At 45.4% G+C, this 26,570-nt stretch overlaps 1 protein-coding gene across 6 annotated transcripts in view; it reads right to left on the reverse strand.

Moving 5' to 3' along the window:
- Nucleotides 1-26,570, reverse strand: part of XPNPEP1 (X-prolyl aminopeptidase 1) — a 58,677-nt gene that overhangs the window by 22,665 nt on the left and 9,442 nt on the right. For 3 of the 6 annotated variants that reach the window (XM_042960440.1, XM_007087198.3, XM_007087199.3), the window contains exons 2-7: nt 24,422-24,510; nt 17,373-17,497; nt 6,072-6,135; nt 4,568-4,672; nt 2,083-2,175; nt 1,601-1,744 (exon numbers count right to left, since the gene is read on the reverse strand). In XM_042960440.1, coding sequence (XP_042816374.1) covers nt 1,601-1,744; nt 2,083-2,175; nt 4,568-4,672; nt 6,072-6,135; nt 17,373-17,497; nt 24,422-24,510 — 620 coding nt within the window. Of the gene's footprint in view, nt 1-1,600; nt 1,745-2,082; nt 2,176-4,567; nt 4,673-6,071; nt 6,136-13,197; nt 13,264-15,399; nt 15,520-16,868; nt 17,006-17,372; nt 17,498-24,421; nt 24,511-26,570 lie in introns of those variants that run through there. The other 3 variants (XM_042960441.1, XM_042960442.1, XM_007087201.2) reach the window with 3 other exon arrangements.

Raw genomic sequence — 26,570 nt, forward strand, 5'->3', positions numbered from 1 at the left:
GCAAACAGGAGGCCTGGATTTAAGCCTCTGTCCAAACCTGTTGACTTTCAAGAGCCCTGACTGCCTCACCGACAAAATTAATACATTTGTTCATCTAACAAATGTCTATGAAGCACCTAGACTTCCCAGGCATAGGTATCTGCCAGGCACTGTGCTGGTCACCGTGGCTACAGCTCTGAGTTATACCCAGTCCCTGCCCTCAGGGGGCTTACAACCTAGATGGGAAGGCAAATAATTAAACCAGCAACAGTTACACTTCCGTGTAAGAACTGGCACAACAGCAGAGGCACAGGGAGCTACGAGAACATACTGCCCAGGAGGGAAAACTCACCCAGTCTTACAGGCCGGGGGAATACCACCCACTTTACGTTCTTGGAGCCGAGAGACTCGCCCTTTGGTGCTAAGACCTAGGTACTCCCTGCAATCTGACTCACTGGGACCACTACTTCTAAATCACACTTTCCCTGTCATAGCCAGGGCCTCCCTGTGGCTCTCCAGATGGAATGGTAGCCCTGGGGAAGCTCACCCCATCACCACCGTGACCACCACCATCCCCACCACGAAACGGTACTTTCAACTCCGGTTACAGCCACCTGGGAACAGGACGACCCTCTGTCTTATTCACCCAGCACCTGGCACAGTGTCCTGCACATAGCAGGTACTCGTGTTTGTTGAACACAAATCTTACCCCCAACGTCTGCTCTCCCCTCTCCTACAAGTAATAGGTCAGCGCCTCTGATTCAGCTTCTAAAAAACTCAAAACATGCGAATGGAAAATGTCTAGCTGACCCTGGGCCACTCCCTGGACCTATCCCCCTGAATCTGAGCTACCCTCCAGTGAGGGCATCACAAGGAGAGCAAGCTGGGGGCTGCCCCCACAACCAACACCGCTTTGAAGATCAGCTCGGGAATGCTGTTTAAAACTTGGCAAGAGTCTGGGCTGTAATGCTTTCTTCCCAGGACCCCTCTGGGCAATCTGCCTACATTCCAGACATCCCCCATCCACCTCTACTCTGCTGTTTCTACCACACGACTCCCTCCCCTTCAGCCCCACCTCCCTGGCCTCTCTGTGTATCCCTCACTCACAAATCCACACTTTCAGCTCCCACAAATGGTTCGCAGAACTTGCTCCACACCGACCACTATCATACAGGCCTAAGAAACCCATGCCCCAAAGCCGCTAAAGCAGAAGGTACGAGATGGGGTGGGGGGTGGGGGCCTGAGGAGGTAAATCTACAAACGCGGGCAAAAGAAAAGGAAATGGAAGCTAGAAACCCCTCAGCCCTGTTTCCAATATCAGACACGTGAGAGGCAGCGAGCAACAGCGTAGTAAAAAAGCCATCTTAGCAGCAGCCAAAGGTCTGCCCAGAAGAGCAGGGCAAGAATAAATTATGCAAAGTAGGTGGTAAGTAGGTGCCAACCCTGGAAACAAATAAAGCTCCTGCCTTCATGAAATACCCCACCAGTGCCAGTGCCAGCATGGGGCAGAATCCTCCCGTGAGCTCAAGCTCAATTCTGATTCAGGACAGCGATGAAGACAAAGGTGACAGGTGGAAGGGACGATGGCTGGGGGCCCTGCTGCATGCAGCACAGTTCTGACCTGTGTAATCGAGGCCCAGGGTGAGGAGGGGCTTGCATGGGCGCTCAGGACGGTCTGTCCAGATTTTGTCCACAAGGTTCTCTTTGACAGGAATGAGGTGGTGGCCTGCACTTCTCAGAACCTTGGCCATCTTCTTCCAGTAATCTGGGGAGAAATACACGTGGCCCAGCCATGCATGAACTGAACGCCATCTCGGCCAAGGCAGGCAGCAGAGCCTTGAGAGCCAGCGCCTTCTGAAAGGCGATCCTCCCGTGGCCTAGCGCTGGGTGCGTAGGACGCAGAACAGCAAAGAGGTGATCTTCACCACCAACCGCCTTCCCCTGCCTCTCTGCCAGAACTCCTCTCCTCACCTTGATCTTTACCATGACGTCAAGTCACGCCGAGCCCCCAGAGGATCCACGTCCCACAAACAAAGAAGGACAATGGAGAAGCATCTAGAACCCACTTCCTCACCCAAGCTGGAAGGACCCCAGCTCACTCACCAGTAGGAATGATCAGTGGGTCCACACCAACCCTGGATCCTTCAGGAAGTACACTCACCAGCCAGTCTTCCTGAGTGGGTGTGTCCTTCAGACCTACAGAGGGAAGAACAGAGAAGAAACAATTCCCAGTGGAACCAAGCTCACGGTCCTACCCAGAAGGAAGCAATTCACCAACATCATGATAACAGGGCCTTTATTAAGCACCTTCTCTAAGGTAGATGGGTGGCACGTGAAAAAATCTGAACTTCCCTTAATCCTGGAAGGCTGCAAGAAGTATAAGATGGTGTGTTTTTCTTTTTCTTTTTTTTTTTTTTTTGAGAAAGAGAGAGAGAGAGAGAGAGAGAGAGAGGAGGGAATGCACAAGCGGGGGGAGGGGCAGACAGGGAGAGCGAGAGTCCCAAGCAGGGTCTGTGCTGTTGGCGCAGAGCCCAATGCGGGGCTCGATCTCATGAACCGCAAAATCGGGACCTGAGCCAAAATCAAGACTCAGACGCTTAACTGAGTCACCCAGGTGCCCCTTAACACCCAGGTGTATTAAGACGGAAGCATACGATAAAATAAGAAGACAACAAAAAGAAAAGGCAAGATTTTCATTCGACTCCTGGTCAAAACAGCACCCGGGGAATCACTGCAACATAGGTACACGTGTCACTGCAAACAACATCTTCTCCGCCATCAGTCACTTTACCACCAGTGGTCACTTGAAGAGCACTTGGGTGGTGACTGGTGAAGGCTGGGAGCTGGGGGCCTCCCTCACATCCCACACCAGGTAAGAGAAACACACGCCATGGTACTCTCCCCTCACTGGAAGGCAGGGTGGCAGAGAGAAGGCTCCCGCCCCTCAACCAGGCCTGACTGGAGGGCTGAACACAAGCCTTTGCAGCAAAGAAATCTTTCCAAAGATTAAGACAGGAACACACAGGTACCCGTCACCATCATCTTTACAATGGCTCCCTGGCTTTCCAACTCCCGAGAGCAAACAGCCCTTCCCGTTTCTTCCGAGCGATTCGTCATAGGACACCAAACAAGCTCCAAGAAAGGAACTGAAGTTATTTTTGATATTCCAGTTTTTCTTTAATCCAAGCCAATACCTTCTATGTTTGGATGCATGCTTCTTAACTGATGAGATTTTTACTAAAAACTTAACAGCTTGGTGAAATACATGTATATTTAGAGTGAAAGTTCATATATTCTAAACCAGTACTTATCTTCACTATTTTCCCTACGGACTGCTGATAACCACATAACCACAGAGGGGAAGTTCAAAGATTTATACAGAAATGAGCTCACGAACTTCAATTCCAAAAACTGCCTAAAAGCTGGCACTAAGCTGTTATTTTGCTATTTGATTCTTGGCTATTTTTTTCCCAAACCACTAAAAAGCCACTTACTAACGAAGTTTCTTTTAATGCCCCTCGTATGACTTTTATAGGATGAAGTCATGCTATTTCCTAGCAGACAGATATCTGGCAAAACCCCAGGGATGAATCACTCCCCAACCAAACCCACCAGAATTTCCCTATGCAGGAGAAATGCCTGAGGAAAGAGGGGCTCAGGCAAACTAGAGACAGACTTGGAAAGAAGGAAGATTCATTCCCCGGGGAAACCAAATACCTACTTGAAGGAATGAGCAGAATTTGCTCCTCTGACACTGTGCCCCCCGCAAAGTGCTAACAGACCTGACAGCTGGAGATGTGGGCTCCAAGGAGAGATGCCCATACCCCAGGGGTACACTGACTGATCCACCAGGGTGCAAACAGAAAATTTTAGGAGGTCTATTTGTATTCATTTTTTCTAAAAAACAAAGAAATTAATTTTTGTTCACATTTGAAATGAGATGGACAGCAGCACGTATATCTAAACACATAAACAAGTATACATATATGTTGAGGGTGCATGAGCCATTAACGGAGGCATGCGATCAGAAAGTTTAAAGGTCACTAGCCTGTTCATTTATAACAGCCCCACAGCCCCGAATGCATGCTTGTGTGTGTGTATGTGCATGTAAATGTGAGAGAAAGAGGGTTTTCTGGTGCCATGACCTGGATGGTGTCCCCCAAATTCACATGTTGAAGCCCCAACCTCAATGTGACTGTATCTGGACAGAAGGATTTTAGGAGGTAATTAAGATTAAATGAAGTCAAAAAGGTGGAATTCTAATCTGATAGGATTGGTGGCCCTTTAAAAAGAAGAAAAGAGATCTATCTCTCTGCCGTGTGAGGACACAGTGAGAAGGCAGCCGTCTGCAAATCAGGAGGAGGGCTGACACCAGAACCTGACTATACTGACACCCTGATCTTAGACTTCCAGCCTTCGGAACTGAGAAAACAAACTTGTGCTGTTTAGGCCACCTCGTCTCTGGTATTTTGTTATGGCAGCCAAAGCTGACTAAGATACCCTCAAAAGGGTCCATGACCTCATAAAACCCTAGGGTCCCTTCCCAAAGCTGGCCAACTGAAGTTGGGCTGGCCATGTCTCTACACACCCATCTTCATGAGCGTCCAGTTGCTGTCCATCTGCTTGGCAGCCTGGAGAAAGTAACGTCCGTCGGTCCACATGGCCGCATGCTCTTCCGTAATGATGGCTGTGCCTGCAGCAGGGGAGTAAACAAACAAAAGAGAAACGTTTCTGACAACCACGCAGAAGCTGCACACGGTGGTGGAAGGCAGGCAAGCACAGTGAGCCCTGGGGCCCAGCCTCCCACCACCCCTCACTCCAGCGGCGCAGATGGGCCTTTGACTCCAGAGAAAGCTCCAGGCAAAAGAACACAAAGCCACTGAGAACAAGCTGTGGGCCAAGCTCTGAAGGCTGCCTGAGGCCTGGTCCCTGCACAGTACCCCATTTGCACAGCTCGAGTCAAGGCCAGCAGAACAGAGGACTGTGCACCTATGATCAAAATGGCCTCATAATCAACAACACGGAGGTGAAAACGATTCCAGCACAGTGATCTGCTCTACTCCAGAGGAATGGTCTCACCTTTTCTGAGAAACCCACTGGACTCTACATATTCACGGTGACTCACTGGTCACCAGCAGGGGTTGACATCTCCCACCCCTACCTGCCCTCAGTTCCTACAGGCCTGGCAGAACTCAAGGCTTTCAGCAGAGGTGCCAGCCAAAAGCAATCCTAAGGGGCCAGCCAACACAAGCACATACACAAAAGGAAGTGGTTCTTGCCAAGTCTAACTAGCCTAATGATGGGAGTCTGAAGGGGGAAAAATCACCCTAAAACTCAAGGACAGGGCAGTTTTGGAAAAGTTAGGGCAGGGCACCAATGTAGCTCAATGTTCACCTTTATTATTTAAGTTTTTTAATGTTTATTTATTTTTGAGAGGGAGAGAGAGCCTAAGTGGGGGAGGGCCAGAGAGAGAGGCAGACACAGAATCCCAAGCAGGCTCCAGGCTCTGAGCTGTTAGCACAGAGCCCGACACGGGGCACAAACCCATGAACCATGAGATAACAACCTGAGCCAAAGTCGGACACTTAACCGACTGAGCCACCCAGGTGTCCCCACCTTTATTATTTACACTGAAAGTGAAATTACCCAGAAGCCAAGCAAGCACTTGGAGAATTACACAGGACCAGCTAGCTAAGGTGAGGGTTCTGGGGTACAGTTAGTGACCATTACTTACAGAGTGCCGTTGACACAGGTATCTTCAGTTTAATTAATACGGTTTTCTGTACGTATATTATTTTCAATGAAAAGTTCAAAAACCTTTTTTAAACGAAAATTATTTAAAATCGTAATAGCAAAGAAATAAATAAATACAATAAAACTTTAATAGCAAAAGCGTAGAGAAAAGGGCCACTAAAGGCTGACCTCAGGGAACTGGGGGATGCTGGGAATTCACACCTTTCTGCAGAGGTTCAAGGGCGAGTGTCCGGCTTGCATTCTCTTTTGGGTCCTATCACAGGCTGAAGCCTGGCCCCATTATTTTTGGGGAGTGAACAAGAGTACAGAAAGAACAGGCAGAGAAGTTGGCAACTCACCCGCAGAGCCATCAAATCCAGAGACGAAGGCCCGCCGACAGTCACACGGAGCAATGTACTCGCTCTGGAAAACAAAAGGGAGGGCGGACTGGACCTCAACCAGTCGCGGGCCAACTGCGCTCCACGTGCTCGGCTATGTGCGAGGCGCCGCAGGGACACGAAGGCTGGCGGACCTTCGAGGGACAGTCTAGCTGAAAAGTCAAGCTGAACATGAAAAAAATTAGCGCACCATCCAGAAGACCCCAATTAATTAAGGGCTAAAAGAGCTGCTCCTGCCAGCCTCCATTTCTTCTTCTGCAGAACAAAGAGAGTCAGGATGAAACAGATCAAAACTGCTCTTTCCTCACTGAGATCTTGAAAAACAAACCAGTAGCCTTCTCCCTTCCTTGCCACTGGCATTTAGGCATCTGTTATTTTTCTGAAAAGAAAGGCTGAATTTCTGTTTTAGGCGCCAATAGTTCTCTCACTTAGATCTCTTTGGCATTGGCTTGTTTCTGAACTTCCTGAAGTGTGTGTTCTTCTCCAAGGTAGCAGCCCCAATCGCTCCCACGCAGACCCTGTCCCTTCCTGTTGGGGAATAAATGGAAACGCTTCCTCATATCCAGGAGGCTTCAGCAAAAGAAAACGTCATGTCCCAAACCAGGTCTTGCCCATCCCCCTGCCTCTAAGCGGAAGGGGTTAGAGACGGCGGGACACAGAAGGTTCTCATTCCTGTGCAGAGGGCACAGGGCCGTGGCATGCCACTTCTGGTGACAGCCCATGACACAGAGAACGAAGGAATCTCCCCAAGGTCACGCAAGTAGCAGAGGCAGGATTTGAACTTGGGCTCCGAAGCGCCAGGCCATGCTGCTCCCACGGGACACATTCTCCCTCTCCAGGACATAGCGAAGTGTGAAGACAGACTCTCTAAGCAGCTTGCCCACTCACAGGTCAACAGCACGGCCCGGATCTGGCACGCGCACCTCCACAGCCGCTGCTCCTTGTACCATCAGCAGGTTTCTCCCGAGCTGAAGGACCCGGCAGGGCTCAGAATGCTGAGGATGGAGAACGGGGCTGCCGGACCAAGGCGTTTTTAGGTCAACACGATGAAGGGGTGAGAAGCCGTCGATGTTCTGCTCCTGCCCCTTTCACCAGGGCAGCTGCAGTCACAGCCTCAAACCAGGCACAGGCACACTACCCACGGAGATGCCGGAGGGCCAGTGCAGAGAGCCGTGACAGGTCTAGGTCACACCTGGCCTCCAGCAGGCCCAGCTCTCTGCAACAAGTCTCACTGCGTCTCTCAGGCTCAGTTGTTCATTTCTAAAACAGGTCCCTTCACACCGCTGAAAGCAACACCAGGCGCATGTTTTATCCCCAAGCCATAGAGGAACACTTAACAGGCAGCACGAAGAATGCAGAAGGAAACGGCCGCCAGCAGCATTTATGAACTGGAGACTTCTCATTTGATTATAAACCCAGCAATCACTGGGTGCAAAACTAAAGGGAAGTAAAGCAAAAACGGAGGGTAGGGAGGAGTTCCCACCCTTCTCCTAGGATTGCTGTGAGGAACAGTAAGTTAATGTTTAAAACGGAAAACTCACCAGAAACCTGAGAGTGCTGCATATATGCAATGGAACAGATAGTATCAGTTTCTTCCTAAATGCTGAAAAAGCATCCAAGAGGCCGGGAAAACTAAGTAAACAAAAATAACTCTTATACTAAAAATCACAGTACACAATGGAGAAGACACAGGAGATGCTCCTGATGGATGAGGAGGGTCCCCTGCTTGAGGCTCATCCACCTGTGACACACAGTGAGATTGCCAGCAAAGGGCTGGCAGAGAAGGTATTGCTCATCTCGGCCCGGCTAGTCTCCACTCAGGGATCAGCTCTCGAGGAATGTCCCACCCCTACTGGGGCAAGCCCGAGAGGAGGGACAGGGCCTCTCAAAGCAGCTGCCCATTGGCAAAGGCAGGAGGCAGGTTTCTCCAAAAGGAGGTGGAATTAACGGCAGGTGGACATGTTTGGTTTGGGATCAAGATGAGGTCTGGGCAAAAATGTCTAGACATGACCTAAGTAGTCAACATGCCAGAAAGCCGTCACTGACCAAAGCTGTCACCTCCACACCAACAGGCTAGGCAGAGAGGCCAGACAAGCACTGGGCCTGGGCCTCCCACTCTTCCCCCAGCAATGAAGCTGGCAAAACCCAAGAACACTCTCCCCAGAGAACAGCAAAAGGTCTAAAACAAGCCAAAGCCTTAGCATACGGGGGAAAAGGCACAAGGAAGCACAGCTATCAGCTTTCTCTCCAAAACCACCATTTCTCTCCACCTGAGACCAGCATTCAATCCAAGCCTCCACCATCTCCCCGTGGACCACGAACCCTACAATCCATTCTTCACACACACAGAGTGAGCCTTCCAAAATGTCTGTATGCACGTTAGCACCCTGCTCAAAACTCACCATAGCTTCCCGTCATACTTAGGATAGAACCCAAACCGCAGCCCATCCCCAATGCACTGCTTGATCGGACCCTGCTGTCCTCTCAGAACTCCCCTCCACTCTCCCAGCCACCCGAGATGTTCAAGCCACCTCGCCTGCTTTCTGTATTTTGTACTTCCAAAGCTCATTCCTACTTCAGGGCCTTTGCACATGCTTTTCCTTGTGCCTATCAAAGTCCCTTTCTGATCGTGGCATGGCCAGCTCCTTCTCACCATTACACTGCAGATCAGATGTCACCTCCGCAGAGGGGCTTGCCTGGACTATCCAAAGTGGCCACCTGGCCTTTACCTCTCTGTATACCACGTTTTTCTAGATGCTTCTCTTCTTGAGCTTTTTTTATACCATTACGGTATTATCTTGCCCCAAAATACAAGTTGCATGAGATGGGGGTATTTGTCTTTGTTCATCACTGTCCCTGTCCCTATCATGGTATAGGTATAGGTAACCTATCATGGTATAGGTAACACACAGTAGGTCCTTAACCAACATGTGCTGAATAAATGAACAAGCAGAAGGAAACATGAACCTTTGTCCTTCAACCTAGTTAAAACCTTAGCCATCTCTTTGAAGATGTAAGAAGGGACACAACCCAAGAAATGCAGATAGCCTCTAGAAACTGGAAAAGGCAAGGAAATAAGATCTTCCTCTGGAGCCTCCAGAAAAAAAACATAGCCCTACTGACCCACTGTAGACTCCAGACCTCCAGAACTGAAAGATAATAGATTTGTATTATTGTAAGACACTAAGTTTGTGGTAATTTGTTACAGCGGCAGCAGGAAACTAATACATTATCAAGACGGAGGGATCATTAACTGGGGTTTCAAACTCATTAAATGTGTTAGGGTACAGGCAAGTAAACTAAACAAGTAAAGCAGGATAAGGAAGTGACTCTTCCAGAGAGAGCAGCTCTTCTCAGCTCTGAATTCTGTTATGCCGGAATGCAGGCCGCATGTTGCCAACCCTCAGTAATTCAGGAGAGGCTAAATATATGTGTTCATGAGAGATCACCCAACTTTTAAGTGTTGACATCTAATTCAAACAATGTAAATAATACACAGCCAAATAAGGCACATCTGTAAACCAGAAAAGAAGAAGAAAAAAAAAAAAAAAAAAAGCCTTAGCCATCTCTCAAAATCCAGCTCAAATATGCCCTCTTCCACAAAGTTTTCTGACCCACTCCACTCAGAGACCTCCCACATCAGAATTTTACAGAAGCATCCACACTGACATTTGTCCATGCCCTGCCTTGGGTGATAACAGATACTAGCAGCTACATTTACTAAACCCCTACTATATTGCCAACAACTGTATTTCCATCTAGGACTTCATTTCCCATGCCCCCTTGCATCTAAGTGGGCTCACATGAGTAGTTCTCATAAATGGAATGTGGGGTCGAGGTGATGTCTGGGTCAGGAGAGTAAAAACTGGGTGTGCCCTCTCCACACTCCTCCCCCTTCCACCAGCCGGAATGGTGGCATCAGAGGATGGAAAGAGCCTGGAGCTCCGAATCGCTCTCTTACTAGTGGAAGAAAGTCAGCCACCAACCAAGAACACCCATTCCAGACTGCTACATAAACAAGCGTTAAGGTTCCACAGTACCCGGCCACTGAAACGTTGAGATCTGTTACCATAGCTAGCATTACTCTAATTAATACAGTGGATAAAATCACTCTGTGATAAAAATCACTGCTCCACCCTAGGAGAGAGTCTGTTTAAGAAATACAAAACAGGAAGCCAACTCCAGGAAGAAGGGGAGTAGGACAGAGTTTAGGAAAATCTGATTCAAGTCTTCCAGAAGGAAGAACCATAAAAATAGCCAAAAACTCAAGTTGGCACAGTCACCTCTGACAGAACATGACCCTTCGATTAAACTACCCCCAGGAACAGAATATAAAGCCTTACAGATGGGAAGGATAAAGAATTTGGATTTCTTAAAGGCAGAGCTGGCACAGCTCTGGCCCCAACCAATGATTCTCCTGACGTGGGGCCAATGGCGCCCACAAATCCCAATGTTTGACTTAGATGGTACATGAAAGCATCCAGATTACCAGAAAGAATGGACAATTCCTCACCTCAAAAGTCTCCCTGGGCCCAAACTCATGATACCGCAACCCTTATTCTGGATTTACAGAGAAAGAACCCCTCAGAGTTGCAGAGGACAGTGAGGACCAGACCCCTGGAGTGCCAGGTCCCCGTGTAATTACGCATTTGGGGTGCATTTTCTCTCTAGCACGGAACAGTGCATGGGTGTGTGTATTTGTGTTTTGGAAAGTACACAAAGGACAGAATTCAAGATTTTCCTTCATTCTCCAACACCCTCCCTTCCCCACCCGTAGGAGAAATTCCATTCTGAATCTAGCCTGAAATGAAACAATTAGGAACAAGAGCCACAGAGAACAGCAGCCTCTCTATTACCGAGAAGGCTGCTGCAGCAGGTCACACACAAAGCCGAGCCTTCCTTCTTGTCCTCACAGTCCTGGCAAGGCCCCAGAGTCCCACTTAGCAGTCACCCCAACTCTGCCCCACCTCTCCACAGGAACCGAGAAAGGGACTCGGGACTTCTCATTTGCTTCTCTGGACAGCATCACAAACCCTCTCAGGTTCCAACCTTCCCAAACCCCTCTGCCATCTGCCTGTCAGGTCCACACTCAGTCTGTGTTCTATGGCTTCTCCTCCAATCCTTCCCCTCTTCTCTGCTCCTAAGGCCGGCATCACGTCCCAGCCCTCTGTATCCTGACTCTGGGATCCTGCAATGGCCTCCCAATGGCTTCTCAGTCTCCAGTATCTCCTTTCTCCAATCCATACTAACCCCTGGTCCTTCTCTTATTCAAAATCCCTCAATGGGTCCCGACTTGTCTGACAGAAGCCTCAATTCCTGACTCTCAGTTACTCATCCAGGGAGAAGCCATCCAATTCTGATATTCCGGGACCATTAGCAGGAGATGAAGGGCTGATGAGAGCCTGTTACATCACCCACCGTTTGGCCAACCTCACTGCCATTCCCAAAGTTTAGCAACGAAGACAAGTTTATCAGGCCATTGACCAGAAACAGCTTTATAATGACCAAAACCAAAAATCAAAAACCCAAACTGGCTGACGAACAGCACCCAGAACCAAGGTTATCAAGATAAACTTGGCCTGTCTTGGCTACAAGAAAATCCCCTGCTAGTAAACAGATAGATTATATTCTAACTCCAGGCAGAATAAAACAAACTGAAATACCAACAGTGCAAAGCTTGTCACACCCCTTACCCAGAAACTTTCAACTTTTAATTCAAATAACACTCATGGATCCAGTCTTTCACACACCTGAGGCCTCTCCCTGAGGTGAACTGTAAGGAGTCCTTTCTTTTTTTTCTTTTTTTTTTTTTTTTTTTTTTTCTTTTTTAAGCAGGCTTCACACCCAGTGCAGAGCCCAATATGGGGCTTGAACTCTTGACCCTGAGATCAAGACCCGAGGTGAGAGCAAGAGTCAGACGCTTAACCAGCTGGGCCACCCAGGCGCCCCAAACTGTTAGGAATCTTTGGCTGGGGCTCTATGACGGCCTGTGAGACTCTCTCAGAGGAGAGACCCAATTTCAGACAACAGTGCTAGGGGACTGTGATGGTTAATTTTATGAGCCACTTGACTTCAGACCATCTCCAGATAGCTAGCTAGCAAGACATTATTTCTGGCTGTGTCTGTAAGGTGGTTCCTAGAAGAGATAACATTTGCGTCAGTATGCAGCACCTGGGTAGCTCAGCTGGTTGAGTGTCCGACTCTTGGTTTCGGCTCAGGTCATGATCTCACAGTTCATGAGACTGAGCCCCACATCGGGCTCCAGGCTGAGAGCATGGAGCCTGCTTGGGATCCTCTCTCTCTCTTAAAATAAATAAACTTAAAAAAAAAATTTTGCATCGGTAGACGGACTAAAGATCATCCTACCAATGCAATCATCATCCAATCCACTGAGGGTCTGAAGAGATCAAAAGAGTAGAGGAAAGTCAAATTTGCTCCCTCGTTTGAGCGGAGGCATTCATCTTCTCCCGCCCTCGGACATCAGCATTCCTGATTCTCGGGCCTTTAACTCAGACAGGGACATATAGCACTGGGTAACCACAAGCTGGGGGAAGCAGAACGCCAGTGGTGTGGTTCCAGCTCAAACCCAAAGGTCTGAGAACCAGGGGAACTACTGTGGGAGCCCTCCCTCATGATACGTCCCTCTACACACACGGACATCTCTATATAATTTTATTGGTTCTGTCTGGAGAAGCCAGACTGATCCAGGAACTCACAGAAGACCCCACACCAACTGCCATATAATGTGCTCCCACCGTAGGAACCAGCATCCTGCTCAATATGGAGATACAAGAGCAGCAACCAAATCAGTCCAGGGCAACTGCCTGATGCTTGAGACGCAGAAAATGAAAAATATCACTGGTGCATCGGCACGGAATCCATGTGACGTGAAGCCCAAGTCCAGAGGCTAAAGCCTGGGACTGACTGGAGACAAGGAAGACCCATCAGAGGAGCCTGGACAGGAGGGGAAAGAAAGGACCTCCTCAGGGACAAGGCTAGAGTCTGCCCTTCCTAAATGCTGGGGTGCCTGCTACCCGTATCTCCTGCCAGGACTCAGGCCCAGGTTGTGTGGGGCCAAACTACTTACTCATCTAGCCCTTAGCCAACAGGAAACTTTGGTTCCCACGAAGGTGGTGAATCTTGTTAGTCCATTCTAGAGGACAGAGGTGAAAGGAAGAATTGTCACCAACCCCCACCCTAAACTGCACCCACCTCCCCTGCCCTCACCAACGCCTACTAAATCTAACAGTAACATACCCGCCACCCTGGCTTCCTCACATGCCACCCCCATTCCGACTGAATCTTCTACTTCTCCTATACTCACATCTCGCACTCTCTCGCCTCCCTCTTCATCCACTTTTGCAGGCAGAACCCTAGTCTTCAGTGGCTTCCTCTCTCGACACAAGGATCTCCCTTTCCCCTCACCTCTTCAATCCAGTTCTAACCCATCATGGCATGAAAAGTGTTGTTGTGGATCAATGGAGCAAGGAATTCCATGGAACACTGAGTCCCTTACCCTACCCCTAAGATGCCTGTGGGAAATCCATGGACATTTAATTTAAGTCTAGGAAATGCTGAATACTTCTTCCTCTCCTTAGAGTTGCACATTAAAGTGCAACTTTACAGTGCACATTAGCATCTAAAGGCCCCGAGAAGTCCTGCAGTTAAGAAACTGGTCAAATGGGCAAAGGACTCAAACAGACGTTTCTCCAAAAGAGACATACAGAGGGCCAACAAACATATGAAAAGATGCTCAACATCACTAACCATCAGGAAAATGCAAATCAAAACCACAATGAAAAAAAAATGCAATATTACCTCGTATCTGTTAGGATTCCACTATAGGGGGGAAAAAAACAGAAAATAAGTGTTGGCAACCCTTGTGCACTGTTGGTGAAAATGTAAAATGGCACAGCCACCATGGAAAGCAGTATGGAGGCTCCTCAAAAAATGAGAATTACTGGGGCACCAGGCTTGCTCAGTCTGTAGAGCATGTCACCCTTGATCTTGGGGTCATGACTTCAATCCCACATTGGGGTTAAGAAGTTAAGAGTTTACTTAAAAAAAAAAAAAAAAAAAAAAAACTAGGGGCACCTGACTTCAGCTCAGGTCACTAACTCACGGATCGTGAGTTTGAGCCTTGTGTTGGGTTCTGTGCTGACAGGTCAGAGCCTGGAGCCTGCTTTGGATTCTGTGTCTCTCTCTTTCTCTCTCTCTCTCTCTGTTCCCACTCCCCCACTCATCCTCTCTCTCTCTCTCAAAAATAAAGATTAAAAAAATTATAAAAAACAAAAAATAAATAGAATTACTATATGATCCAGAGATCCCACTTCTGGGTATATATCCAAAAGAACTGAAACTGTATCCCAAAGAGACATTTACACACCCATGTTCCCTGCATCATTCACAAAAGCCAAGAACTGGATGCAACCCAAATGTTCACGAACAGATGAAAAGATTTTTTTCAAATGTGGCATATAAAAACAAAATGTGGTATAGGGACACCTGGGTGGCTAAATCAGTTAAGCGTCCAACTCTTGATCTTGGCTGAGGTCATGATCTCGCGGTTCCTAGGTTCGAACGCCACACTGGGCTTTGTGCAGACAGTGTCGAACCTGCTTGGGATTCTGTCTTTCCTTCTCTCTGCTCCTCCTCCACTTGTTCGTGTGCTCTCTCACTCTCTCTCTCTCTCTCTCTCTATCTGCTCCCTCAAAATAAAAATAAACTTTAAAAATAAGGTGGTATATACATACGATGAATTATCATTCAGCCTTTAGAAAGGAAATCCTATCATAAGCTACACCATGGATGAACCTAAAAAACATTATGCAAAGTGAAATAAGCCAGTCACAAAAAGACAATACTGTATGATTCCACTTACGGGAGGTATATAAAGTAGTCATCTCTTAGAAAGTAGAGTGGAGAGTGGTAAGTGTGAGTAGTGGGAGGTGGGACTGGGGGGTTGTTCAATGGGTATAGAGTTTCAGTTCTGTAAGATGAAAAAGTTCTAGAGATCTATTACACAACAATGTGCATATAGTTAACCCACTGTACTGCATACTTGAAAATAGGATGATAAATTTTATGTTGAACTTTGTTATCGTAAAGATAGAAACTGTTTAGCTCATTTCACTATATTCTTAACCACTGAATACACTTTTTGCAGAACACCTTATGAGACACAACAGGAATACTACAGAATACTGTTTGGGGAATACCGCTCTAAACATCAAAGTACACCGAACTGCATGCTGTTGCCTCTAATTATCCAATCCCTTTGGTTATTTACTTCAGCCCTTCATTGGTTCCTGAGGCCAGGAAATCTTATGTTTCCAGGCAGGGGTCCAATCTTCATGCTGTCCCAGGTTAGCACTGGCCTGATATTGTCACAACCATGTAGTCTGGCACCCTTGAGGAGGGGCAGAAAAGCAGCCAGTTAAAGTGAACATCTTTTGAGAACTTTGCTCAACTTACAGTAATACTCTTATGTGCCACCCTCCATCATGATAGACCCTTATCAGTCATCATCAGTCATGTCTGTACCACATGCCATACCACACATGTGTGTACACACACACACACACACACACACACACACACACCCCAATGATAAACACCAAGCTACTATGCTAATCAAGTTCTCAACCAGGACTCTGGACTTGGGATTAAGGTTCTAGCTCAATCTGGTATCTTGAAAGTAAAAGATCAAAAGATATAAATGTGGGAACTATTGGTTGGCCCCTGTTTACTGTCTACCATGTTCCCTAAGAAAGGGAGAAACTGATCTACGGCAAGAACTGAAACCCTTCCCATCTCGGTTGTTCTTGGCCAGCTGCATTCCTGCCCTCAGGTTCCACGAGCCGCCCCATCTGAGGCCCTGACATCGCACAACTCCAGAGACCACCGTTCACAACCTAGAGTTCTGCCAGCGCAGTGGCCCTGCCCATAAACCCTTATAAAGCCTTTTATTGCTCAAAGGACCTCAGGGCGGTTTCTGTTACCTGCCCCTGAGGGATCAGAGAGCACCAGCTGTATTCCCACTATCGCTTATTACCTGCCTGGGCTTCTGCCAGGGGCACTTGCCATGTTGTTTCTCAAAAGCACTCCAACCTTCCCTGCCCTGCTCCTCGGCCTTTGCTCCCACTAATCTTCCTGCCTAGAACCCTCTCCGTCCTTCCTCTATTTATCCAACTCTACCCATCCTTCAACATCCAGTTCAAATGCCTTCCCTGCTCATAAAGCCCTCAGTCGTCTTTCCCTCTCAACCCTAAACTTGCAAAGCGCTTTGCCCATATTTTCTTGATGGCATTTCCACATTTCACCTTGTAATACAGACACATGTGTATGTATCTTTACTCCATTACTCAACCGTATGTTCTTGGGAGCAGGACCATTCTAATCTTTGTGTCACATACCACACCTAAGGCAGTGCCTCGCACGTAAGCAAAGGTTATAAAAAATATATATGTATAGATGACTCTATGGGAGAACAGTACTTTGTATACTGTCTCATCTCTCTACTAAACCATCAGCATAGTGAGGGCAGGAATTCAATCTTAAATTTATCTCTGTAACCCTGCAGGACCATGACCATGGTACAGGCATTCCAACACTTGCTGACTGAATGACCTAAAAAGAGTAGATACTAGAATGCTTTCATCCCTGCCCTTCAGCCCCACCACATGCAATTTCCACCTCTCCAAACCCGATTCTCCCATATTTAGCTCACCAGTGTTTTCAGAGGTAAAGGTCACTTACTGAGTTACTTCCATCAAAGGTAGTGGTTGCGGGGGGAAGGAGGGTGTTATTCAGAACTACCCCTAAAACCTGCTAGGGTAGAGATCCGTGACAACTTTCTGGCTGCTCTTCTGGCCATGTCAGAGGGACAGGACAGTCTGCATGGGGAGAGGAGAAGGGAGGCAGAACAGACAATTCTGCTAAGGATAGGGTGTGGCAGAGGAGAGGAGGTTAGGTGTGTCAGCGAAAGAAAGGTCCAGATCTCTGCCCCTTCATTTGTCCATTAATGCTTCCACAAGTTATTAAAAGCCGGCTATATTCACTGGAAATAAGGAAGCCAGGGCCAAAGCAACAAGCATTCAGTGAGACCCTACTAGACACAGGTCCCTGGTGCCAAGCCCTGGAGGACACACTCGGTTGTGGACTGACAGCTAGAATCCTACAAACACACTGGGGGTAGAGGAAAAGAATGACAACAGAGGACAGGCTGATGAGATCCAACCCTGGCCCATCTCCACTTAGTACCTGGTGGGCGTCTCCTGATGGGATGATGTAGGCCTGGATCGGTTCTGTCACATACTCCGTGTTCCTCATGGCTTGTCTCAGCTGCCGAAGCAGCTCTGAGGTTACCTTTGGAGCCATTCTGCCGTCTGCAACAACAGGAGAGTTTGTTCCAAAACCAGCTTGCCCCGGGCAACTCAGTGACTAGTTCAAAGGCAGCCCTAGGGATGGGCCTGCCAGCTGCCCAACCCTAGCTGCATTTTCAAACTGACCACCCCCCACCACACCAACACCAAAGGTCCCAGGAACTCTACAGTTTACAGTTCTTAAATACCACTTCCCAATAGCCATTTGCGGCATGAAAAGTTGAGCTACTGATACTCATTTCCAAATTGATCAGTTACCTCTTCCACTTCCAGGACTATATTCTAAAGAGATAAACAGATGCACAAAGATACCTGTCTATCTTTGTTGATAGTTAAAAAAAAAAAAAAAAAAAAAGTGGAGGAAAATACACAATTGAGTAAATGAGCTATAATATATACAACAGGACACTACAAAATTGTTAAAAATTACAGACCAAAAAAAAATTACACTGACCTATATTTAACTGGCAAAGACACCAAAACCACTGGTGGTTGATTAAAAACAAATTACAAAAAAAGATGTATAGATTGTTCTTATTTGGAAATCTGTATGTGTATATTCAGAGAGAAGTTTCTAGAAGGCCAGTCACCCAAGTGTTAATTAGTGGCTACCTCTGGAGTTCTGCCAGTGAAAAATCACTTGGAGTGATTTTTCTTTTCTTTTTCTGATGTTTTACTGCTTAAGTTTGACCGCATTAAAAGAAGTACATTTTAGGGGCGCCTGGGTGGCTCAGTCGGTTAAGCATCTGAGTCTTGATCTCAGCTCAGGTCATGATCTCATGGTTTGTGAAATCAGGCTCTGCGCTGACAGCACGGAGCCTGCTTGGAATTCTCTCTCCCTCTCCCTGCTCCTACCCAACTCATGCTCTCTCTCTCTCAAAATAAATAAATAAACTTAAAATATCATATTACAATATTTTTGTTAGCCAACCACAGATTAGGAGATCAGTCCACTACAAGTTAAAAGTCTAAGTCACGTGATCTAGTGAATACCTACTGTCAACTGGGTGTGCAACCTCAGAGAGAAGGGGAGTGGGGTCTCAGTGTCTGTGTTCACCTCTCTAAAATATGGTGGTTGCACAGTAGATCCAGGGTTTTCCAAACGAGCCCTGAAAAAGTCCCAGGGGTCCCTAAGAGTCTATCCCAATAAGACTAGAGCTGGAGTCACCAGCTCAAGAAAATACAAAACTGAAACAAATATGAAAATCATTTTAAAAAGAAAATGTTAAATGTAGTCTTACTAGAAATTCTTACATTTCATACTTTCACTAATTTCTAGTAAAGAAATCATCAAAAGAAATACTCATATCAAAAATGTATTCTTGCCTCCTGATGAGTACAAGAGACAATCTCTATGTGATAAAGGACATAATGCAAACTTTCAAATCATTTCAGCTGGTTTTTCAAAAAACTTTTCTCAAACACTACTGACATCAGCGAACGGTTCTGATAACTCATACATAAGATAACTATAGATATATGACTAGAGAATGACTATATCATAGTTATAGTCCCATGGGCATATAACAAAACAACTTCACAAAAAGTCAATTATAAAACAGGGACCATACATATTTTTCCACACCCCATATACTGGCACAAAACCACACTATTAGAATTCAAGTAGAATAATGAGTTTTTCCAGCTCATTTTTAAAATAGATTTTACTTTTTTAGAACAGTTACAGATTCACAGCAAAACTGAGCAGAAAACACAGAGAGTTCCCATATACCTCTCTTTTCCAACATACACACAGCCTCCCCCACAACCAAGATTCCCCACCAATGGAGCCAGAAAGCATTATGCTAAGTGAATTAAGTCAGTCAGAGAAAGACAACAACCATATGATTTCACTCATATGTGGAATTTAAGAAACTAAACAAACGTACATAGTGGAGAAAAAGAGGAATACCAAGAAACAGACTCTTAACTATAGAGAAAAAACTGATGGTGACCAGAGGGGAGGCCGGGGGAAGGCAGGGTGGGATCATAGGTTAAATAAGTGATGGGGATTAAGGAGGGCACTCATGATGAGCACTGGGTACTGTAAGTAAGTGTTGAATCACTAAACCATACATCTGAAACTAAAATTACACTGTATGGTACCTCACTGGAACTTAAATAAAAACTTGAAAAAAAAATAAAATAAATTGAATTTAAAAAACAAAAAAAGATCACCCACCAGAGTGGTACATTGGTTACCACTGATAAACCTACACAGACACATTATTATCCCCCTAAGCCCACAGTTCATTTTAGGATTCACTCTTGGTGTGGTACATTCTACAGGTTTTGACAAATGCATGTCACGTATCTAGCATTATAGCATAATACGAAACCGCTTAATAGTTTTCATTGCCCTAAAAATCCTCTCTGCTCGGTCTTTTTATCCCTCTGCCTCACTGCCCCCCAATCCCCGGCAGTGACCAGTCTTTTTACTGTCTGCACAGTTTTAACTTTTCCAGAAATTCAGACGGCTGGAATCACACAACACATAGCCTTTTCAGATTGGCTTCTTTCACTTAGCAATATATGTTTAAGGTTCTTCCACATCTTTTCTTGATAGCTCATTTCTTTTTAGTGATGAATAATATCCCACTGTCTGGATGTACCGCAGGTTATGTATACATCCAGCTACCGAAGGTCATCATGGCTGCTTCCAAGTTGTGGCTGTTGTGTACGAAGCTGCCATAAACATCCATGTACAGGTTTTTGCATGGACTTAAGTTTCCAACTCCTTTGGGTAAATACCAAGGAGAATGACCACTGGATCCTAAGGTAAGAATACATTTGGTTTTGTAAGAAACTGCCAAACTTGTCTTCAAAGTGGCTATACCATTTTGCACTCCCACCATTAATGAATGAAAGTTCCTGCTGCTCTACTCCCTCACCAACATTTGGTGTCTCCAGTGTTTCGTATTTTGCCGACCCATTTTTTAAACAAATAAAAAATATTTTACTTAACTATACATGTCCTAACATACAATGTTGGAAGTAATGAAGAGTGACATTGGAGCCATTATACGACCAGTATGGTCAAGGACTGACAGCCTGACTCAGTGTGGCTTGAACTCTGCTAGATGTGGATCTGTTTAGGTTTGTCTTCCACATTTTTATCTGCTTCTTCTCCATCATCACCAGCATCTGGGGCTACAGAAGTCTCAGTCATTACAGTTACCTCCAATAGACTCCCCCGTGAGGTACCATGTTGATCTTGGGACTCACTGAAGAAGTGCTCCATTCTTAATTTGCCAGGGTAGCATCGACCACCGGCACCAGGGCTCCATCTCAGGAGTCTCCACAGGACAGCAAGTACTTAATGACAGAGTCACTGGAAACAGTCCTATTCACAATTCAAACATTCCCATGTTCCTTGCATTATAGCTGCCTCTGAATACTTTTCAGAGAGGCATCCTTTCCTTTGGTCTAATCTGTTTAACCTGTAATTTCTCTTCTATCTAAGAAGGATCATAATTATCTGATCCGACCTAAGTTTATATGTCAACACCTCCATTGGGTTCAAAATGAAGCCTACTGCAACCTTGTAAGCTTGCCAGCATCTGAAACTTTACTGTGACATCTTTCAGGGGCTTCAAACCATATTTCTGAGCAAGTTGACATTAAAAAGAGTCAAGTCAAAATGCAGACTTCCTCGGAGCAGTATTTCCACCTTGGCCGCACAACAGAACTACCTGGGGGACTTCTAATTTAATTAGTCTGGAGTACAGCCTGGGCATCTGGAATTTTAAAAAAAGCAAATACATGATAGCAGCCAATGTATTTTCTGTCAAGATCTTCAATTTCCTTATAGGATTTGGCTTCTATTTGGGCACATTCTGACTTAAAGATTTTGATGGCACTGACTGGGAGTTTATAGCACTGACCAGAGTACATATCAACCTTATCAGTCACTGACTTCATCAATAAAGTCAACAGAACTAACGGCAAGCACAAAATCCTCAATTCCAAACTGAAAATCATCACAGGCAAAATGGAACTGGCCAAGGACATCCTCTGCCTCATGGTCACCATAACCTGCCTCCTCACCACCAGATTCTGACCTTCATCACCATCTCTGCCTCATCCTCACCTTTCCCCTCTTGACCGGCCTCCTCGGAAACATCAGCACCACAGGCCTTTCTCTACTCCACACCCCGCACTTCCCTACACAATGCCACCTGCCGTCACCACCTTCCCTGCTCCCTTCTCCTCTTCCTTCACATTTGGTTGGTGTCCTTGGTCAGATGCAGCCACTTCTTTGTCACCCATATCAGACACAAAGAAAGCGCTCCCCAGACCGCAACCCACAGTCAGAACATGGTAAGTGGCAGCGGCAGCCACAGCAAAGGTGAAGAAGATAGTGATAGGCAATGACTAAAGCGATGGGCTGGGGCATTGGAGGCGGCTTCCAGGCACCAAGATGGCTGGAGCAGCTGTGGCCGCAAGCACAACAGGCCCTGAAAGCAATTGAATGGGTGTGCAGCTAGCCGAGGAGGGGACGAAGCTTATAGAATTACAAGACCCAGCCATGGAGGTGGCAGCACTTGAAAACGCGGCCAAGATGGAGGAGATGAGAGCCTCGGCTGGTTACCCTCGCCAGGTGACTTTTATGAGGGTTAGATAGGTTACTACATACAAAGCACTTAGAAACAGTGTCGCACACACAGTAAATGTTATGTGTGTGCAATTAATAGAGAGAGATACACATTAACTAACTACGAAGGCAATGTGATAAATAGCGCAACAGGCATATATATTGCTTCTCCCTGAGAGACCATGCCATCCTCATTCCCGAATCCATGTATCTAGCCCACCACCTAACACATACATATGCTCACTCAAAGATGGCTGAGTCAAGGTCACAACTTTATGTCATGATCTTTTATCAACCAGACTCAGTATAACCAACAGCAATGAATCTTCAGTGAAAGAAGAAAGCTAGGATCTTAGATGTCATATTACAGCATCTGCTCACTCCACATTCCATTACTTTTAGAAATTTAGAAGCAGCCAAGAGTTAATCAGGGTGTGCAGGGAAGAAAGAAGCCAAGAGCAACAAGCCTAGACCATGATGTAACATTAGCCCATACGCTGCCAGGTATTTTTAAATCATGCTTTAAAGAGAATGACTCACTTAAAAGTCTCTTGTACATGCAGGCCTGCTTTTAGAAATAAGTTTCTAAACCTTCAGCCTTTATCATAAACAAAACTTCACTGCTTAGAAGTACATGAAAAGCACACCATATTTACCTCACTGGGTGGCTAGAAGAATTTAACTTGACATCATGTGTTAGAGCACCATGCACAGCATCTAGTACATTATAAAAGCTCAAGAAATATTATTTGAGTCTGGATCTGAAGCACCAGCTGGGTTTCCTACACGCCTTGTTGTAAGAATAGAAGGAGCTGGTTTACTCCGATTTCAGCATCTTAACACATGCAAAGATGCCAGGCTGCTCTTCCAGCATCAACAGCTTTAGAGGCAGTGGTTTCCTTCTCTGTCTCACTGCGGAGTGAGGACTGAGGGCTTTACACACATTAGTGGTTAGTTCTCACAATAACCCTCCAAGGGAGGTTTCGCTATTCCCATTTTATAAAGGAACAGGAGTTAAATACTTGCCCCAGACAACTGGATCATCAGGCACCAAGACTCAATATCTATCTAATTCCCAAGTCTATGCTCTGCTATAACATATTATCTAGGGGACGTAATAGAGGCTCTCTTCAAAGTATTCTAAGACCAACGGAGTCAAACAAGTGGGTTCTAGTTTCCAGCTGGGATCAGCAACCTCAGACAACTGATGTTCCCTGGACCTCTCTTTCTTCATACATAATAAAGAGAAGTTCTCTTTAAACTCTAAATTGGATCATTCGATCACTTTTTCCCTTTACTTACTTATTTCTCATTCCTTCTTCCTTCTTCCTCCCCTCCTTCTTAATGTGACCCAAAATGTGTTGGAGACATTTATCTATATTTTTAAAGAAAAGGGACCTAACTGCATGCAATTATAGCACTGCTCTTCCAAAGAGAGACCAGTCACGGCTTATGTGCTTCAGGTGATCAATTTTTTTCAGTCAACTAAAAGGAAATGCTGTGGTTCTCCTGGGTGGTCCTCAGAAAAGCATTAGCTTTCAAGGGATAGAAATGCACTTAAATACCACTTTTCAGAATTCAGGATTCTGGCAACCCAACAATATAATCAGCCAGTTCTGGGAAGACAGTATGGTTCCAGAAATTTCTCCCAAAAAGATTTTCCTGAATGTACATTCAATGTATACAGTAGAGTACTATACTATAAACTTTTCTCATTTCATAATCTTAAGACAAAAATTGGAGGCCACTCTCTAAGGTAGTCAATAAAAGTTTACAATAGAGAGTAGAAAAACCAGAAGAGGCCATTTCCAAAAAATAACCTATCTCCTCTTCCACCACCACCCAATCCCCAGAAACAGGAAATACAAAAACTAAAATTCTCTAATGTGTTACCTAAAAAAGTGGTAAATATAGACAGAAATAGTAACCAACTATCCAGAAGCCAAAAGACAAAATGGTTTTTAATTTCCACATATATATCTACCCAATTAGTCCCAACCATGAGCAATTATTAATCCTTTACCCCCTCTTCTCTCCCACTTGGAGTTAGAGTATGGGGACCTAAAATTCTTTTGAGGGGTGCCTGGGTGGCTCAGTCAGTTGGGCGTCCGACTTCAGCTCAGGTCATGATCTCACAGTTTGTGAGTTCGAACCCCGCGTCAGGCTCTGTGCTGACAGCTCAGAGCCTGGAGCCTGCTTCGGATTCTGTGTCTCCTTCTCTCTGCCCCTCCCCAACTTGTGCTCTATGTCTCTCAAAAAATAAATAAATGTAAAAAAAAAAAAATTTTAATTCTTTTGAGATGTTCCATCTAATTAATAGGCAAAATTATTACCTGTTTCCGTGCCTGGGTCACCAGAGTATGCCACCTCGTTAGGCTCAATTATTCTTAAATTTTTCAGCTGAAAATCCTGGTGATTCGTCCTTAAGAAGAGAAAGAACAGGATATTGCAGACTTTGACCATAGGATATGTGGCAAGGCTTATTTAGAGAGGATATCTACTTGACTTAGCAATTTTCCTTCATGAGTCAGAAGGACTCTCACCCCGATATCAAAACGAAATTAAGTAAAAGTTTCAGATAAAACCTGCAGCTAAAACAGCACCATAGCAGGCAAACCTTGTCAGATCTAACCTCTTAATTCATGAATTCTCTTCAGTTATGTCTAATCTCCTAACTAGTCTAAAAAGATTTTATTGGCAACAACTATATTTTTCACATGTACAAATTCTATTTGGTTTGTTTGGGGTTTTGTTTGTTTGTTTGTTTTTAGAGAGAGAGAGGGCAGGAGAGAACAGAAGGAGAGAAAGAGAATCTTAGGCAGGCTCCACGCTCACCATGGAGCCCAATCCCATGACCCTAGGATCATGACCTGAGCCGAAATCAAGAGTCAGACACTCAATGACTGAGCCACCCAGGCACTCCTGGTTTTTGTTTTCTTTTGTTTTTTAATTTGCCTGCTCTTTCTTCATGGTGTCCCATTCTTTCACTATGGTTTCTATTCCTTCTCTTAACTTCAATTATTTGGGGCCCTTACTTTAGAATTCATTTCAGACGTAGAAGGTCTTAGAACCAACTAATCTTTGACAAGGCAGGAAATAATATCCAATGGAAAAAATACAGTCTCTTCAGCAAATAGTGTTGGGAAAACTGGACAGCGACATGCAGAAGAATGAACCTGGACCCCTTTCTTACACCACACACAAAAATAAACTCAAAACGGATGAGAGACCTAAACGTAAGACAGGAAACCATCAAAATCCTAGAGGAGAAAGCAGGCAAAAAACCTCTTTGACCTCAGCTGCAGCAACTTCTTACTCAACACGTCTCTGGAGGCAAGGGAAACAAAAGCAAAAATGAACTACTGGGACCTCATCAAGATAAAAAGCTTCTGCACAGCCAAGGAAACAATCAGCAAAACTAAAAAGCAACCAACAGAATGGAAGAAGAAGATTATTTGCAAATGACATGTCAGACAAAGGGTTAGTATCCAAAATCTGTAAAGAACTTCTCAAACTCAACACCCAAAAAACAAATCATCCAGTGAAGAAATGGGCAAAAGACAGGAACAGACACTTCTCCAAAGAAGACATCCAGATGGCCAACCAACACATGAAAAAATGCTCAACATTACTCATCATCAGGGAATTACAAATCAAACCCACAATGAGATACCACTTCACACCTGTCAGAATGGCTAACATTAACAACTCGGGCAACAACTCAGATGTTGGCGAGGATGCAGAGAAAGAGGATCTCTTTTGCACTGCTGGTGGGAATGCAAACTGGTGCAGCTACTCTGGAAAACGGTATGGAGGTTTCTCAAAAAGTTAAAAATAGAACTACCCTACGACCCAGCAACTGCACTACTAGGTATTTACCCAAAGGACACAGGAGTGCTGTTTCAAAGAGGCACATGCATATCAATGTTTATAGCAGCACTATCGACAATAGCCAAAGTATGGAAAGAGCCCAAATGCCCATCGATGGATGAATGGATAAATAAGATGTGGTATATATATACAATGGAGTATTACTAGGCAATCAAAAAGAATGAAATCTTGCCATTTGCAACAACATGGATGGAACTAGAGTGTATTATGCTAAGCGAAATTGGTCAGTCAGATAAAGACAAATAACATATGACTTCTCATGTGTGAAATTTAAGATACAAACAGACGAACATCAAGGAAGGGAAGCAAAAATAATATTAAAAACAGGGAGGGAGATAAACCATAAGAGACTCTTTAATAGAACAAACCGAGGATTGCTGGAGGCATCTTGGGTGGGGGGATGAGCTAAATGGGCAAGGGGCATTAAGGAGGACACTTGCTGGGATGAGCACTGGGTGTTATATGTAAGTGATGAATCACTAAATTCTATACAATGATTCTGAAACCATTATTACGCTACATGCTAACTAACTTGGAGGTAAATTTTAAAAAATTAAAAATTAAATTAAAAAAAGAAGGTCTTGGGATAGT

Source organism: Panthera tigris, chromosome D2 (assembly GCF_018350195.1).
Source record: "Panthera tigris isolate Pti1 chromosome D2, P.tigris_Pti1_mat1.1, whole genome shotgun sequence".
NCBI lineage: Eukaryota > Metazoa > Chordata > Mammalia > Carnivora > Felidae > Panthera > Panthera tigris.